Source organism: Lolium rigidum, chromosome 7, assembly GCF_022539505.1.
Source record: "Lolium rigidum isolate FL_2022 chromosome 7, APGP_CSIRO_Lrig_0.1, whole genome shotgun sequence".
Taxonomy (NCBI): Eukaryota; Viridiplantae; Streptophyta; class Magnoliopsida; order Poales; family Poaceae; genus Lolium; species Lolium rigidum.
The window spans coordinates 321,150,017-321,168,746 of record NC_061514.1 but is presented as its reverse complement, the minus strand read 5'-3'; the positions used below and the strand labels follow the sequence as shown (position 1 = coordinate 321,168,746).

The 18,730-nt window shown below is 42.7% G+C and overlaps 1 protein-coding gene across 1 annotated transcript; it reads left to right on the top strand.

Annotated features, from left to right (window-relative positions):
* Window positions 1-1,076: 1,076 nt before the first annotated feature.
* On the top strand, window positions 1,077-8,246 carry LOC124678174 (protein transport protein Sec24-like At3g07100). Its single transcript, XM_047214089.1, has 12 exons — window positions 1,077-2,171; window positions 2,249-2,387; window positions 3,977-4,167; window positions 4,340-4,447; window positions 4,580-4,783; window positions 4,887-5,118; window positions 5,213-5,362; window positions 5,496-5,652; window positions 6,041-6,168; window positions 6,251-6,573; window positions 7,241-7,426; window positions 7,643-8,246. Exons 1-12 carry the CDS (start codon window positions 1,080-1,082, stop codon window positions 7,868-7,870), a joined length of 3,138 nt encoding a protein of 1,045 aa, XP_047070045.1. The 5' UTR covers window positions 1,077-1,079; the 3' UTR covers window positions 7,871-8,246.
* Window positions 8,247-18,730: the final 10,484 nt, after the last annotated feature.

Genomic DNA, 18,730 nt, shown 5'->3' with positions numbered 1-18,730 from the left:
GATCCGGCTTCCTGTTTCTGGGCTAGATTTCATCCTTCAGGATCTACAGCAACTGGGCCGCCCGATGGGTCACATGCCACATCACCATCTGTGGGCCACCCGGACTTGCCGGATCTAGACCATGCCGTTGATATACCCATAAAGTATACCCACAACACTTTAGCTGCCCTCAGAAGAGTAAAAGATTATGTTGGAAGAAGGAAAAAATTGAAGATCTCAAAGATTTGTTAGTATCTTTTAGGGGATATTCACTTTGGCTCATAGGAGCATTTGCTCCCATTGTGTGAATCTACATTTTGAAGTGTCAAAAAATTCTAAACTAAAATTTTTCATATACATCTACACATTTTATGTTCGTACACAAGTTTTCAAAAAAAAACTATAAAAATTTGTGGCTCCAGTAAAAAAGACAAATTTTGATGCTATAACACAACTACGTACAGGACATTTTTTTTTATCTTTTTTGTACACGCCACATAAAATGGTGTTTCTCCGTGAAAACTTGTGCACTAACATAGAATGTCACGATGTACAACAAAAAAATTATGTCAGGATTTTTTGACATTTTTAAAACTATTTTTTAATTATTTTGTATAATAGGAGCATTTGCTCCTATGAGCCAAAACGCCACCTCTATCTTTTAGACTCTATTTTGTAATCGTTGGAGTCAGCTCGTGTATCTCTAACATGTACTATTTGTTCTATACGTGGTATTGATTGTAAAAAGAAAGTGTTTTCTCGAGCAAAATTACTTACACGTCGGAGATGAGCAGACTGGGGAGACAGACGTGTGGGGCCCACCCCAAAGAGACACGCGCACACTGCAGCAGCACGCTGGCCTCCACCTCTTTTCTATTCGGAACCTTCTTCTCCGTCTCCCCCAATCGCCTCCAAATTCCAATCTCTCTCCCCCCAGGCCGGAGCGCCGCCGTCGCCGCCCCGATCTCGGTACGCCCTTGAGCACCCTCCCCCCGAATCTGGCCCCTGCCGCTGGATCCGGCTGCCGTGGCTTGGGATCCGATCGAGAAACCCCCCGCCCGGATCAAGACCTGACCTTTGCTTCTTGAATTCCGCAGGTGATGCGTCCGTCCATGGGGAACGAGCGGCCGCCGGGACGTCCCGTGTCTGGCTTCATGCCGGGCTTCGCTCCCTCCGCCCCCCCGCCGTCGGGTGCGCCCTTCACGGCCGCTACTGGGCTCGCGCGACCCGGTGGCGCGGTCGGCCCGTTCGCCCCGCCGCCGCTCCAGCATGGTGCGCCAGTCCCGCAGGCGGTTGCTCCTCCCGGGGCGCCGTTCGGGGCTGCTCCGCCCGCGGCAATGGGTGGGTACAGAGGCCCCGCACCGCCTCAGGGGCCCTTCGGCGCCGGACCGCCGCCTCAGAGACCGTTCACCACGTCCCCGTCGCCACAGGGTGGCCCCTTCTCCACCGTGGCTTCTCCTCAGGGACCCTTCGGCGCTGCGCCTTCATCCCAGGGACCCTTTGGCCCCGCGCCTCCTTCACATGGACCCTTCGGAACAGCGCCTCCTTCCCAGGGACCCTTGGGTGCCACGTCGCCGCCAGCTCAGGGCCCGTACTCTGCGGCGCCTCCATCGCATGGCCCTTTTGCCACAGCTCCTCTACCTTTCCGCCCTTTGATAGCTCCCCCGCAGCCGCAATCCCCCACCACAGGGAGCGCCATGCCTCCGTCGACCTATGTGAGGCCACCACAGGTACAGTCCCAGCAGCCGCCCGTGCAACCCATGCAAGGATACTACCCCGGTGGCCCTCCTTCGAACCCGCAGTTCCCGATGTCCCGGCCAACGTTTCAGCAGCCAATGCAAAGCATGCCACCGCCTCCAATGGGGCCACCTTCCGCTTATAGTAATCAGCCATCATATCCTGCTACAGCGCCTCCAATGGGCACACTCCAGAGCTTAGTGGAGGACTTCCAATCTCTATCACTGAGTTCTGCCCCTGGTTCGCTTGATCCGGGTGCTGATGTGAAAGGGCTGCCACGTCCATTGGAGGGCGACGAGGAGCCCGCTAAGGTTTTAGAGGCGTACCCACTGAACTGCCACCCGAGGTACTTCCGTCTGACAACCCACACTATTCCGGCGTCCCAGTCGTTGGTCTCCAGGTGGCATTTGCCCCTTGGTGCCGTGGTGCATCCTCTCGCAGAATCACCTGATGGGGTAACACACTCTGCTCTTGTCATTTTCTTTATCCAAAGCACTGGAGTTGCTTGACATTTTTGTTTCTTGTTACTTAGGAGGAAGTGCCAGTTGTCAACTTCGGGACAGCTGGTGTAATCCGCTGTCGAAGATGTAGGACATATATAAACCCTTATGCAACATTCGCAGATGCTGGAAGGAAATGGCGCTGCAATCTTTGCACGTTGCTCAATGATGGTAACTTTAACTAACTTACAAAGATTCGATGTGTATTGAATGGGTGATTACCGATGTTTCTGCCAGCCATCACATCATGTAATAAAGTATGTAACTTGCCAGCTAGTTATGTGGCCACATATGCTCTTTCCAGTTTTTTCTTGCTTGTCTTAGTTTTGTCTATAGTCGGAACCGTTTACCAAGATATGCCGATCCCAATACTGTTTAGTTGTTCATCCTCTATATCTGTCACTATTATTTTTGCGAAATAGTGTGAAATCTATTCTAGCATGACATACTATTTTGCTGATTCGATGTTCTCATAAAGGGAAGAAAATTCTGTGCAACTGTTTATGCTATGAGTGAACCATAACCTGGGTTAAGATATTCATTAATCATTGGCGTGGCAGTATTGCAAAATGATGGAAGCATCACTTAACGTACCAGAGAGGCAGAGATATTTCGTCTTGCTTCCTGAAAAGCTTTGAAAATGGCGGAGAAGGGAAACATAGTTCTTTAGCTACTCTCTCCGTTCCTAGATATAAGGTGTACAGTTTTTGGCATGGAAATTAAAGAACGTACATGGAGGGAAAATTACAGCAGGTTTGGACTGGATTATCCATGGTAAATTATTGTGAGAAAATAAAGGAGTTTGCATAAGATAAGAAAACGTAATCAAATCCTAAAAAAACTTTTCCAGACAGGTGGTGCAACGCAATACACCCTATTATGGAATTTTTCTCAAAAAACTATACACCTTATATCAAGGAACGGAGGGAGTATTTTAGAATATATGTAGGAATAATGGAATATACTTAATGCTACCCTTTTTATTACAATTTTCCAGAGGGTTAATACCACTTTTGATGAAATAATTTTGAAATATTCAATTGAAAAGAAGGATTTGAAATATCCATGATTATGAGGAAATTAGTTTCAGTTAAATACCTGTTCCATGTACTCCCTCCAATCCATAATAAGTGTCCTGGTTTTAGTTCAAAGTGTCGTGGTTTTAGTTCTAATTTGGACAAAGTTGAACTAAAACCACGCCGCTTATTATGGATTGGTTGGAGTAATTATCTTGAGACATGAGACATCAGTCAACCATCGAAGTAAAGGTCTTTCCAGAAGGTCTCTAAATTTGAACTAAAACCACACCACTTATTATGGATTGGATGGAGTAATTATCTTGAGATATGAGACATCAGTCAACCATCGCAGTAAAGGTCTTTCCAGAAGGTGCTTTCAGATTTTATTTATTTGAATAGGAGGTTGGAGGTATTACCACCGATGTGTTGAAAGAGGATCTGTTATGTAGAGCATGGTCCTGTTGATTCAGCCTTTTCTAGTACTCTTCTTTCAAGCATATTAATTACCACGTTTGGCATATCCTATTTAATAATCAAAATGAATAGACACATAAGAATTTTTTTATTTGGGCTACCTTCATGTGTATCCAATTGACCATTAGTGTTTGGCAAGAAAAAAGTAGTCTAAAAATGATTTGTACTCTCCTGTATGTGTTTGTGTTAGTACTGACTGATCTCTTAGCAGTTAGCACCCTTTTCCGAGACAGTTTCCCCAAAATTTATATTTTTCTTTTTCTGCAGTTCCTGGTGAGTACTTTTGTGCTCTTGATGCCAGTGGCAGAAGATATGATACAGATCAAAGACCAGAGCTTTCTAAAGGAACAGTGGAGTTTGTTGCTCCTACTGAATATATGGTTCGGCCACCAATGCCGCCTTCCTATTTCTTTCTTATTGATGTCTCGGTATCTGCAGTTCGAAGTGGGTTGCTTGAGGTATGCTCTATCTATTTTTACGTTTTTTTTCAACTTCCCATATTTCTGAGGTCCACCATTCTTTGGTGTCATTGACATTGCAAACTAGTGCCGCAGGATGTTCTTATTTTTGAACATGAAATCATTTTTGGTTTTCAATATTTAAATAATTTTGTCACGCGCCATCTTCCAGGTAGTTGCAAGGACCATCAAATCATGCCTTGATGATCTTCTAGGCTTTCCTCGAACACAAATTGGATTCTTAACCTTTGACAGCACATTACACTTCCACAATTTCAAGGTATTTTCTACATCTCCTCTTAGCTATTATTTTCCGTTGAGATTGCATTTTGTTTTACAGCATCACTGTTCTAACATAACAAACTTGATTTTATGAGGTACTTAAGCAACTTGTTTTCTGTGCTTGTATCAGTCTTCCTTGAGTCAACCTCAAATGATGGTGGTTGCTGATTTGGACGATGTTTTTCTGCCATTGCCGGATGATCTCTTGGTTAATTTGGTCGATTCTAGAGAGGTTGTCGAGACATTCCTCGATAGCTTGCCCAATATGTTTCATGATAATGTAAATTTAGAATCTGCTCTGGGTCCTGCACTTAAAGCAGCATTCATGGTTATGGTAAGATCCTTGATGATTTATTACTGAATGATTGTTTGGTTGTTCTTGTGTGCCCTCTTTTGCACGATTTAATCTATGGGCATTTGTGTCATTCCATTTGTAGGGTCAAATGGGCGGAAAGTTGCTTGTCTTCCAGAGCACGTTGCCATCTCTTGGTATTGGCCGTTTGAGACTTCGAGGAGATGATGTGCGTGCATATGGAACAGATAAGGAGCATCTTCTAAGGGTACCAGAAGATCCTTTCTATAAACAGATGGCCGCTGAGTTCACGAAAAATCAGATCGCAGTGGACATCTTTTCTTTGAGTGACAAGTATTGTGATATAGCCTCCTTAGGTGACAGTTCACTGACAACCTCTGTACAGAAGTTCCTTTAGTACGGAGTATTTAGTATTTGCTTTTCCTTATTCTGAGATCTATAAATTTGTAGGTTCTCTGGCAAAATATACTGGTGGTCAGGTGTACCATTATCTATCCTTCCAGGCAACTACTCACGGAGAGAAACTTAATCATGAGCTTAGCAGAAACCTTACTCGGGAGACTGCTTGGGAATCTGTTATGCGTATCAGATGTGGAAAAGGTTCTAGTTCTAGATATATGTATACATATATATATATATATCCACAGCTACATGCTACTATCTTATAATTTCTAAATATCTCCTTGGTTTGTTAGTTTATTCAACCTAACTCTCATGACATGGTGCTTTGCAGGGGTGCGTTTCACAACATATCATGGTCATTTCATGCTAAGGTCGACAGATTTGTTAGCTCTTCCAGCTGTTGACTCTGATAAAGCGTTTGCGATGCAACTATCTCTAGAGGAGACCCTAATGACCACACAGACTGTATACTTCCAAGTGGCATTGCTGTATCTTTTTCCTGTCAAGTTGCTTATGCAGTGCTCGAAGTATATCTCTTGATTTCAGTGAGAAAATAAATGTTACAAATTATAAATTGACAAATTGTCAAACAAGCAACTTTCTCAAGCTTTTCATCTGTAAAAGGGTCTTGTTGTTTTGCTAGATCCATGAATATGGTTGTTATATTTCCATTTAGAAGAGAACAGAAACACCTTTATTCTTGTCAAACCATTTGTGTCAAACATTAAGAGTTTTAATAGTATATATTAGTATTTAGTAGTAATACCTCATGTTGCCTGTTGTCCATTATACTTTAAACTGTTCTGCATCCGTGGGCGTTTTATTTTTCAGAATATTATTCATGAGTATGATTCATGTGTCCTTAACCACCATCAGATATACATCATCTTCTGGTGAAAGACGTATCAGGGTGCATACAGCAGCCGCACCTGTGGTCACAGATCTTAGTGAAATGTATCGTCAAGCAGATACTGGTGCCATCGTGTCATTGTTGGCTAGAATCGGTCAGTAAGATTTTTGCTTCTCCCCTTCCATGAATTTTAGTTATTATTACTGTATAGTTTACTAATTGTTGGTATCCTGCAGCTGTCGAAAACTCACTGTCTGATAAGCTGGATAGTGTTCGACAACAATTACAGTTAAAGCTCGTGAGAAGTTTGAAAGAGTACCGGAACCTATATGTTGTGCAACATCGGATAGGAGGGAGGCTGATATATCCAGAATCATTAAGATACTTGCCACTGTACATCCTAGCCATATGCAAATCTCTTGCTCTGCGTGGTGGTTATGCTGATGTCTCTCTTGATGAACGTTGTGCCGCTGGTTTCAGTATGATGATACTGCCTGCGAGAAGGCTGCTCAATTTTATTTACCCTTCTCTGTACAGGCTTGATGAAGTATTGACAGTGGTATGCCATATTTTCTTCCTACTGAAATGATGAATTTCCTTTTAACCAGTACCACTTCTAAACTTCTTTACTTCTAAACTGTGTAAATCAAGTATGAAAGAATAAAAATAACTCAGTTTTATTTGGTTGGGATGGAAAGAACCCATATAAGAACTGGTTAATCTGCGCAACTAGTTTGGTAGGCCTTACTAAATCTTGTTTTGAAATGTAGCTTCCATTATATTTTGAGGCTTTGCAGCATCATCAGACATTGTGAGCAATAAGTGAAATATGCTGATTATGGGCCGGTAGCTGTTTTTATTTGGTATGCTTGGTATGAAGTTTTTTCCTTCAATTTTGGCATATTTTGTATTTCAAGTCTGCTTATGGTCTGCTTAGAATGGGTGTAAAATAAGTGGAGCCACTAGTATTCATTTCAACGTTGAGCTAAATACTGATGGCCACAGTAATTTAACATCAACTATTTCCTGTTTCAAAATTAAGTTAGTTTGGTAGGGCCTTAACCCCTCAACTATTTTCTGTTTTGAAATTAAGTTTTCGTTATATTTGTAGAGCCATTTGGCATAGTAAATTGAGCTAATTTTATTTGCGTATTCAAAGTTAACTTTTTGTTTAATCTACTCTATGAGTTGGTTTTTCTAATTGAAATAAATGTTGTGATTTTCAGGAGCCAGAAAGGATTGATGGGTCCCTAAGGCGGGTGCCACTAACCTTGCAATGTTTAGACACTGCTGGTTTATATCTTCTTGACGATGGCTTCACCTTCCTAGTATGGTTAGGTAGAACGCTTCAACCTGAGCTCGCGAATAACATTCTTGGAGTCAGCTTGGGAAACTTCCCTGATCTATCAAAGGTACCCTTTTTTACTCTTTGATTTCTACTTCATTCCTCTTTTTGTTTGGTGAAAACAATCCAAATAATAATATGCTTTCTCTTTTTTATTCTCTTAAAATACCTCTGGTAGGTTGTGGGAATATAACCCAGTATCTAGTTAATTATAAGTTCACTGTTAATGATGTAGTACCACAACATTTTTTATTTGTACTTGCTGACACGGGGCATCTTGCAGATCCAGTTGAGAGAATGTGACAACAGTTACTCAAGAAATTTTATGGCAGTATTAAGAACCCTAAGGGAGAAGGATTCTTCGTGTTTCCAGCTGCCCCGTGTGGTACGGCAAGGTGAGCAGCCCAGGGAAGGCTTCTTGCTTCTGTCCAACCTGGTCGAGGATCAGATGGCTGGAACTAGCAGCTACATGGACTGGATACTCCAGATTCACCGGCAAACACAGAGCTGATGGGCGAACTGGCAATTTTGTTTTTATGTAAAATGCTGCAGATTCAGTTTCTGCTCTGGAACTGGCCGTCCTCTTTAACTGCCGGAGCTAAATCGCGAGCCAGCCGTATGTCAGTCGCTCGCTCGACCTGGGGTGCAAACTTTATTGTTAATATTTTGCTCCTGTGATTAATTTTTCGCCGTGAGAAAGAATGTAAGTGCTGTATCAGAATAATTAGGCAGCAATGGTAAATTATACAACTGGAGTCGTGAAAGATGTTTGTACGTTTTCTTACTCTTGAGAATTTTAGGTGCTAAAGTTGATGTAAACTACTATTTGTTTAGCAGTTGACTCTGTTTCCATATGTGATTGGAATACAACTGTGGGTTTGCTTAAAGTGACAAACTCTTATTTTCTTCTGGTATTGTTCATTTAGTTCAATCATATTTGACAAGTCCGGGCCACAGGTTGCTTACAGTTTTTATTTGCATCAATGGTTTTTGGGGGAAATATGATATGTAAACACAAAGCTCATGGTGATGAACGAACTGGAAATTTTTATTGTGTAAACTGCCGTGGTTTTGGCTGCTGATTGTTAGTATCTTAGATGTTGGAAGTTGGAACCATATGATACATCTTCTAGCTGATTGTTATCTTAGGTGTTGGAACAATATGCTACATATTCTGGCCTTGTGCTTCTAATTGAACTACGTAAGCTGGCTGGAAGAACGGTTCCTAGGAGGAGTAATTCTATTAGTACTCATATAGTACTCATATATGACTGTTTGCCTTTTCTCTGGTTGGGCTGCCCATACGGCTCGCTTATCAAATGTAATTGATGAGCTTGAGGCTGTTGCGGAGGTTAGACCGTTGTCTACGCAAGAGATTGAACTTAAAAATCAATCAAATGCGCAGATGGCGAGTCTTCTTCGCGAGGAGGAACTCAAATGGTATCAACGTTCCAAAGCTCAAGTCATATTGGAAGGAAATTCAAATACGCGATATTTCCATGGCTTAGCCAATGGGAGACATCGGAAAAAACGTATTCATTCTCTTATTCAAGATGAAGGGTTGATTGAAGGCCATGAGCAACTCAAATCTTACATTACTAATTATTATAAAGGTCTGTTTGGTCCTCCGAAGGAAAGCACATTTTCTCTTAATGAGGACTTAACGGACGATATACCCCAAGTTTCTATGGAAGAAAATGGTCTAACCGCACCTTATACTGAGGAAGAGGTTCAGAAGGCAATTTTCCAAATGGAATGCAACAAAGCACCGGGTCCTGATGGTTTTCCAGTGGAGTTTTATCAAACTTTCTGGGATACGATTAAATCGGACCTTCTAGATTTGTTCAGTGACCTATATATTGGACAACTAGAATTATTTCGTCTAAATTTTGGTGAAGTAATCTTGTTACCGAAAGTTAATGAGGCAGAAAGGATTCAACAATATAGACCTATTTGCCTCTTAAATGTAAGTTTCAAGATTTTCACGAAAGTGGCCACCATTAGACTTAATACGGTTGCGGATCATGTTGTCCAGCCATCACAGACAGCCTTTATGCAAGGAAGGAACATCCTTGATGGAGTGGCGGTCTTGCATGAGACGGTACATGAGATGCATTCTAAGAAATTACATGGGGTTATTTTAAAACAAGATTTTGAAAAGGCGTATGATAAAGTTAAGTGGTCTTTCCTACGGCGGACACTCGGGATGAAAGGTTTTTCTCCAGAGTGGCGCGCTCTAATAAATGATTTTGTGTATGGAGGTAGTGTCGCAATCCGGGTAAATGATGACACCGGCCACTATTTTCAAACACGAAAAGGGTTACGCCAAGGGGATCCGTTATCACCGATGTTGTTTAACATTGTAGCAGATATGCTGGCTATACTCATAGAGCGGGCCAAGGCTGATGGCCAGATTGAAGGAGTGATTCCACATCTGGTTGATGGTGGTTTATCTATACTTCAATATGCCGACGATACAATTCTGTTTATGGATCATGATCTTGAAAAAGCTCAAAATCTGAAATTAATTTTGGCGGCTTTTGAGCAGTTGTCAGGATTGAAAATCAATTTCCATAAAAGCGAATTGTTCTGTTTCGGTGATGCCCAAAACTATACGGCTCTGTATACAGATTTGTTTGGTTGCGGGCAAGGCCAATTTCCTATTCGTTATTTGGGTATTCCGATTCATTATCGGAGACTTACAATCGCGGAATGGAAATTAGTGGAAGAAAGATTACAAAAACGCCTTAGTAGTTGGAAAGGTAAATTGTTGTCTCTGGGAGGAAGATTGATACTCATTAATTTGGTACTCACAAATATGGTACTGTATATGTTATCATTCTTCATCCTACCGAAAGAAATTCTGCATAAACTCGATTACTATCGATCCAGATTCTTTTGGCAAGGGGACAACGAGAAAAAGAAATATCGATCGGTTAAGTGGAGTATAGTTTGTAGTCCCAAAGATCAAGGAGGGCTTGGAGTTCATGACCTGGAGGTCAAGAATTCAGCTCTTCTGGGTAAATGACTGTTTAAGCTACTTACTGAGGATGGGACTTGGCAAACTATTCTTCGGAGAAAGTATATCGGTTCGAAGACATTATCCCAAGTGGTTTGGAAACCTGGTGATTCTCACTTCTGGGCTGGTCTTATGGCGACAAAAAATGTATTCTTTCGCCATGGTACTTTCTCAATCAGGAATGGAGCACAAATACGGTTCTGGGAAGATGCTTGGCTAGACAATGCACCCTTAAGTGAACAGTATCCTGCTCTGTATAGGATTGCTCGTCGCCAAGGTGATACCATTGCTACTGTAATGGCTACCTCACCTCCGAATGTGACGTTCAGACGGGTTTTACTTGGACAAAGACTTGTGGCATGGAATACCCTAATTCAACGGCTCGGAGATATTCATTTATCTCCTGAACTAGACGAATTTAGATGGAACCTTCATGTAGATGGTACCTTTTCTGTAAAATCTTTCTACAATGCGATCCTTTTTTCTGACTTACCAGTTAACAACAATAAGAAGATTTGGAAGATGAAGATATCATTAAAAATTAATTTTTTTTGGATGGTATCTTCGTCGTGGGGTTATTCTCACCAAAGACAATCTTGTTAAGCGGAATTGGCATGGAAGTACACGGTGTGTTTTTTGTCATCAGGACGAAACAATCAAACACTTATTCTTCCAGTGCCAGTTCGCGAGATCTATATGGTCTGTCATCCAAGTAGCGTCTACCTTGTATCCTCCGACTAGTGTCGCCAATGTCTTTGGCAATTGGCTTCATGGTATATATTCAAGGTTTAAGTTGCTTCTTAGGGTGGGGGCGCTAGCGGTTATCCGGGCGCTTTGGCTATGTAGAAATGACAAGATCTTTAATGACAAAAATTGTTCTTTGTTGCAGGTCATCTACAGATGTACATGTATTCTCCGTTCATGGTTACCTCTACAGCGAGTGGAGAACCGACAGTTATGTACGGAGGTCTGTACACGGTTGGAGGTTACGGCGAGAGATACTTTTTCCCTACATGGGTGGCAACATAGTCTACGGATAGATGCCCCACCTACACTTTAGGCGTTATATGATTCATCGTTCCGATATGTATCTCGCCTAGTTTTTATTATTAATTTATCCTTTTGGACTTGAGACAACAAAACGGCTGTGTGCATCCTGGTTATGCAGAGGCTGGATGTAATTGCTTATTAAAGTAATAAAGCATCCTTTATCGAAAAAAATGACTGTTTGCCAGCAAGGGAGTGTTCATTCTTCAGCTGGCTGCCTATGTGGGCCTTGTTCCTCTTTTTGCTACAACACTCATTGTATGAAAGAAAAAGAAATCAACCCAGTCATATATGAGTACTAATTACCTGTAAAAAATAGGAGTACTAATTTCTAGCACGGATATTGATAAATGAATGGACAACACTCAGACGCTCCACAAACACCACAGGGTTCATCAACACATAATTAATCGGAAAGCAGTGATTACATAAACTATAAAAACAAGTGGACAGAGGCATGCAGCCTACCTGGCTTGGTCGGGAAACGGGGCCGAACTTAGCTTCCGACGGCTGGACTTGGGGCGCCACTGTCGTGGTGGTTACCGGGGAGACGTTTGAACCGTTGACCCTGTGAGATGTAATAAATGGAAAAATAGTTAGAAAATAAGAATCAACTAAAGGACACGCCGCTAGAAACCTATCCGGACGAACCCTCGCCCTTGATGGTGGTGTTTGCATCATCATCATTCATCAATGTGACGCTCTGGTTATGCAGATCCACACAAAAGTCGTCCATTAAGCCTGTCAAGCTCGGCAGTAAAGGTATTGATGCCTTGCTGAAGATAAATGCAGATCTTGTTCTCAAACACCAAATCTACGTGAACAGGCTCAAACTCCGGGGTGAGGGAGAGTTCATTCCCCAGCTAGGTGCCTATGTGGGCCATGTTCACCTCCATTTGCTGGCACGATCATTGTATGAAAGAAAGAATCCAACCCATTCATATATGAGTACTAATTACACGCAAAAAATAGGAGTACTACTAATTTCTAGCACAGATCTTGATACAAGAAATGGACAGCACTCGGATGCTCCACAAATAGCACAGGGTTCATCAACACAGAATTAAACGGAAAGCACTGATTACATAAACTACTCCATCTGATCCCTTTTAGTAGTTAACTCGGATTTAGTAAAATTGTATTCTCCCTCCGATCCCTTTTAGTTGACACGGATTTAGTACAAAGTTGTACTAAATTTGAGTCAAATAAAATGGATCGAAGGGAGTACTAAATCCGAGTCAATTAAAATGGATCGGAGGGAGTATAAAAAACAAGTGGATAGAGGCATACAACCTACATGGCTTGGCCGTGAAACGGGGTCAAACTACGCTTCCGACGATCGGACTTGGGGCGCCACCGTCGTGGTGGTTACCGGGGAGACGTTTGGACCGCCGGCCCTGTGAGATGTAAATAAATGGAAAAAACAGTTAGAAAATAAGAATGAACTAAAGGACACGCCGCTAGAAACCTACCCGGATGAACCCTCGCCCACTGACTCGCTCTCCATCGTATAGAGGATAGACTGAGTCTCTGCGAGAAGGCGATCAAAAGTGGCCAAGCAACGACCCGCTAGCTGGCTAGATGTCAAGTTTTTCTCGGTGGTCTTAGTCCTTATCGCCTTCCCTAGGATATCCTTCGGTCGGGCCGCTCGGCTCACTGGAGTCATGGCTGCGGTGTACTTTACTAGTTAGGGTGGAGGGCTGGTGAAGGCTAGTTACTACAAGGAGAATAGAAAGAGAAGAATGGTGGAGGGGTGGTGAAGGCTAGTTACTAGCTACCAGGAGAACAAAAAGAGAAGAAGGGTGGAGGGCTGGTCAAGGCTAAATCTTACATACACCCAGAAAAGATCATCGTGTCCTCGCGGGCTTCTGAGCAATTAGGGACGTCTGTTCTCAAATAAAAATAAAAATGAGCAAGATAGGGTACCTTCCCCATGAAGCATCTAGCACCCAAGCTGAGGGACTGCGCGTTGAACACTGGTTACAGTATGTGTAAAAAGAAAAGATAACAAGGGAAATGCCTGAAAGGGTCCATATTTCTGTATCAAGATCTGTGCTAGAAATTAGTAGTACTCCTATTTTTTGCGTGTAATTAGTACTCATATATGACTGGGTTGGATTCTTTTTTTCATACAATGATCGTGCCAGCAAATGAAGGTGAACATGGCCCACATAGGCATCCAGCTGGGGAATGAACTCTCCCTCACCCAGGAGTTTGAGCCTGTTCACGTAGATTTGGTGTTCGAGAACAAGATCTACCTTTATCTTCAGCAATGCATCAATACCTTTACTGCCGAGCTTGACAGGCTTAATGAGCAGAACGACTTTTGTGTGGAACTGCATAACCAGAGCATGACATTGATGAATGATGATGATGCAAACACCACCATCAAGGGCGAGGGTTCGTCCGGGTAGGTTTGTAGCGGCGTGTCCTTTAGTTGATTCTTATTTTCTAACTGTTTTTCCATTTATTTACATCTCACAGGGCCGGCGGTTCAAACGTCTCCCCGGTAACCACCACGACAGTGGCGCCCCAAGTCCGGTCGTCGGAAGCTAAGTTCGTCCCCGTTTCCCGGCCAAGCCAGGTAGGCTGTATGCCTCTGTCTACTTGTTTTTTATAGTTTATGTAATCAGTGCTTTCCGATTAATTATGTGTTGATGAACCATGTGGTATTTGTGGAGCGTTTGAGTGTTGTCCATTCCTTTATCAATATCCGCGCTAGAAATTAGTACTCCTATTTTTTGCGGGTAATTAGTACTCATATATGACTGGGTTGATTTCTTTTTTTTTCATACAATGATTGTTGTAGCAAAAGGAGGAGAACAAGGCCCACATAGGCAGCCAGCTGGAGAATGAACACTCCCTCACCCTGGAGTGTGATCGTCTTCACAGAGATTTGGTATTGGAGAAGGAGATCTCCCTTTATCTTGCGCGAGGCGTCAATAACCTTACTGCTGAGCGGGACATGCTTAAGGAGCAGAACGCCTACTGGGTGGAACTGAACAACAAGTTCGTCACATGGATGGATACTGGAAGCAACCTCATCAAGTATCTCATGGAAGAGAGGTTGAAATTAAAGCTCAAGAGGCAGATCTCGAGGGTGCTAATGCACGGACAAACCATCGTCCTTAAGGCGATTAGCAAGGAGAAGGAGGATCTCCGTGCCCAGCTAGCGACCTATATCTTGGCATCCACCAAGAGTGTCCCTGAGTAGGAGATATTGTTCTGCCTCTTTTTTTGATGTTTATATTGCTTCATCACCGTAATATCGCCATGTGCTCGTAAAACTGCTAGTTAACTTTCTGTTGGTATTTTGCACATTTGATCTGAACTTTGTGTTTTGCAATGCACAATTGATCAACTACTAATAAGTGTATATTAAAATGGCGGGATACTCTTATTAGCGATGAAATTTTTCCGTTTGTTGCTATTGTAGTGAAGCTAAGCCCTTCAGAATCTTCCCTAACGTCAAAAAAACTTTCCAAAAACATAAGCATTTTGGAGGGCAACCTTGATGATATAGGCTATGAGGATGATCCTTGGTTGTGGTTCTTAGCATGATCTACAGATGGCAATATGCTTCTTGTTCATATCCGAGGCTTTATTGAGGCTGCAAGATGTTGTCAAAGGACACTAGTCAGTTATGTTCAGATAAGCTAGGGAAGAGATTAATGGTCTTGGAGCATATTCTCTTTCCGTCGGATTGAATTATCCGCTCAACATTGTAGTAGGCGGTGGAGATAGTGCCCAGGACGAAAAGCAAATGTGTCTACACCTGGCACCATGCAATAGGACTTGGATATAGCCCATTTCCTAAAATAATCCGCTTCAGTGTGAATTGTAAAAAAGCAGCCGTTGGTTTCTCGATGAACGTTGATGGGCTCATCTAGAGACTCCGATTTGGTTCATTCCAAGCTTCGCCAATGCCGCTGTTTGGAACATATTGGTCTCGGCACTCCCGATGAAATGTTTCTTTTTCCTGGTTAGATGATACTCAGGTGTTAACTTGTTTACTAACTTGCACCCGGCGAGGCTTGTAATAATGATAACACACCTCTTGTATATATGTAATATATGTCAAATATTATTGTTGGTATGTGTACTACTCCCTCCGTTCTAAAACAAGTGTCACAGATTTGTCTAGATTCGCACCTGTTTTAGTGGTAGTAGATAAATATGAGTCTATATAAATTTATGTCACCTTTAAGTAATGAAAGCCATTTGTTAAAAAATAAATAAATTTGTGTACCTTATTTTCATGCAATTAAAATTCGTATTTCAATTTTTCATAAAAATAAACTTCTGCGTAGGACGGAGCAAGATGATTGTTATTGTACTGTATTGGAGTAGCAGACTGTCCATAGTATGTAGAGCTGTAATTAAATCAACAATCTATCTCTGGTCAAACTGATGTGACTAGACTATTGAGTAACTATGGTATGGCAAATCTATTGACTGCACGACGGCGTGCTAGTCTAGTCTTGCTTACAGGCTAGTCGGTGGCCTCGATGCAGTTGCGCGGTTCAGAAAATTGAAGGAACACCAGCTGTATGCCTGTGTTTTGCTTATAAAATACTAGTCCTCCAAGTAGGTGGATCATTTTTTATTTTTTATTTTTATTGCCCTGGATGTACGCGCTCTACCGTATGTGCCAAACTCTGTCCCTCTTCCCTATCCCATTCCCTCTTCTTCTTTCTACACTGCCATGAATAGCACACCTCCTTCTCCCAGCACCAGCATGCTATCGTGCGAATGGCCCGTAGCGGATGATGAGCTAGAGGCACGTCTCCGGACACTTCCGGGTACCGAATGGATCTTCCGCATCCTGGATGACCCTGACATGCCAAGCAACCATGCCATCATGGCCTCGAAACCGTTTACTTCTACAGAGTTCGCGGCAGCGACAGGATCTACACCTGTTTTTGACCCTTCGGATGCGCCATCTTCTCCGGTGCCACGAATCCATCTACAGCAGCACTATTGGAGATATGCCCAATAGGCAATAATAAAGTGGTTATTATATATCTTTGTGTTTATGATAAATGTTTGCATACCATGCTATAATTGTATTAACCGAAACATTGATACATGTGTGTTATGTGAACAACAAGGAGTCCCTAGTAAGCCTCTTGTATAACTAGCTTGTTGATTAATAGATGATCATAGTTTCATGATCATGAACATTGGATGTTATTAATAACAATTTTATGTCATTAGATGAATGATATAAACACCCAATTAAGCGTAGCATAAGATCACGTCATTAAGTTCAATTTGCTATAAGATTTCGATACATAGTTACCTAGTCCTTCGACCATGAGATCATGTAAATCACTTATACCGGAAGGGTACTTTGATTACATCAAACGCCACTGCGTAAATGGGTGGTTATAAAGGTGGGATTAAGTATTCAGAAAGTATGAGTTGAGGCATATGGATCAAGAGTGGAATATTGTCCATCTCGATGATGGATAGATAAACTCTGGGCCCTCTCGGTGGAATGTCATCTGATTAGCTTGCAAGCATGTGACTTGGTCACAAGAGATGACATGCCACGGTACGAGTAAAGAGTACTTGTCGGAGACGAGGTTGAACAAGGTATGGAGATACCGATGATCAAACCTCGGACAAGTAAAATATCGCGTGAAAAAGGGAATCGGTATCCTATGTAAATGGTTCAATCGATCACTAAGTTATCGTTGAATGTGTGGGATCCATTATGTATCCAGATCCCGCTATTGGTTATTAGTCGGAGAAGAGTCTCAACCATGTCTGCATAGTTCACGAACCGTAGGGTGACACACTTAAGATTTGATGTCGTTTTAAGTAGATATGGAATATGGAGTGGAGTTCGAAGTTTTGTTCGGAGTCTCGGATGGGATCTAGGACATCACGATGAGGTCCGGAATGGTCTGGAGAATAAGATTCATATATAGGAAGTCACTTTCCATGTTTGGAAATGATCCGGTGCATTTATGGAAGGCGCTAGAATGTTCTAGAACCTTCTGGAAGAAAGCACCATGGAAGGTGGAGTCCCGGTTGGGCTCCACCAACCCTAACTTGCCAACCAAGTGGGAGGGTGGAGTCCATGGAGGACTCCACCTCCTTGGCCGGCCAAGCAAGGGGGAAGGAGAGAGTCCTTGTCCCTCTAGGTTTCGTCCATAAGGCAGTTTTTGAATTGGGGTGTTATTCGAAGACTTTGGATAAACCCTTGGGGATCCACCTATATAATGAGGGAGAGAGGAAGGGGGCTGGCCACACCTTTTGCCGCAGCACCAAGAGCCACCTTGGCCGGCGCCCAGCCTCCCTCTCCCCAAACCCTAGTCGCCTCCCTCCTCACACCTCTCGTGCTGTCGGGATTCCGAGGAGGATCTACTACTTCCGCTGCCCGCTGGAACGGGGAGAAGGACGTCGTCATCAACATCGAACGTGTGACCGAGTACGGAGGTGCTGCCCGACTGTGGCACCATCAAGATCTTCTACGTGCTTTTGAAAGCGGCAAGTGATCATCTTCTGCAACAACAAGATCTAATCTCGTAGGCTTTAGAAATCTTCGAGGGTTAGTCTCACGATCTTCTCGTTGCTCCCATATTCTAGATTGCATCTTGGCTTGGTTTTCGTTCTTGCGGTAGGAATTTTTTTGTTTTCTATGCTACGAATCCCATCAGTGGTATCAGAGCCGTGTCTATGCATAGATTGGTTGCACGAGTAGAACACAGTGGTTTGTGGGCGTTGATGCTTTTGTTGTCTTTAGTTCGTGTACTTTGCATCTTGCGGGATGGTGGGATGAAGCGGCTCGGGCTAACTTTACATGACCGCGTCCATGAGATTTGCTCCACGCTCGACATGCAACTTGTATTGCATAAGTGGCTTTGTGGGTGTCTGTCTCTCCCACCGCTGCTTGATTTTACACAAAACAAAAATGATATGAGGTGCCGGAGCGACACTTAAGCTTTCTCCTCTTTCTTTCCTCCTCGATCAAGGTTAAGCAACAACTTTACCATTTCATTTGTACGGTGCTAATTTCCACTATTTATAAATATTATGATGTTTTGTAATAATTTTTTGATAAACTTAATTAATTATTTGATGTAGATGAAACAGCGGCAATAGATGTACGTTGACCGACGTCTACCCGAGTTCACTTCAGGCCTGAAAGAATTTATCGTGTGGCTCAGGAAAACCCACAGGCGGATAGTTTTGTGTGTTGTCCATGTGTTGATTGCCGGAACTTGAAGCAATACCCTGAATGGCAAGTCATTCACTCCCACCTGCTTTGGAAAGGTTTCATGCCCAGCTATAATT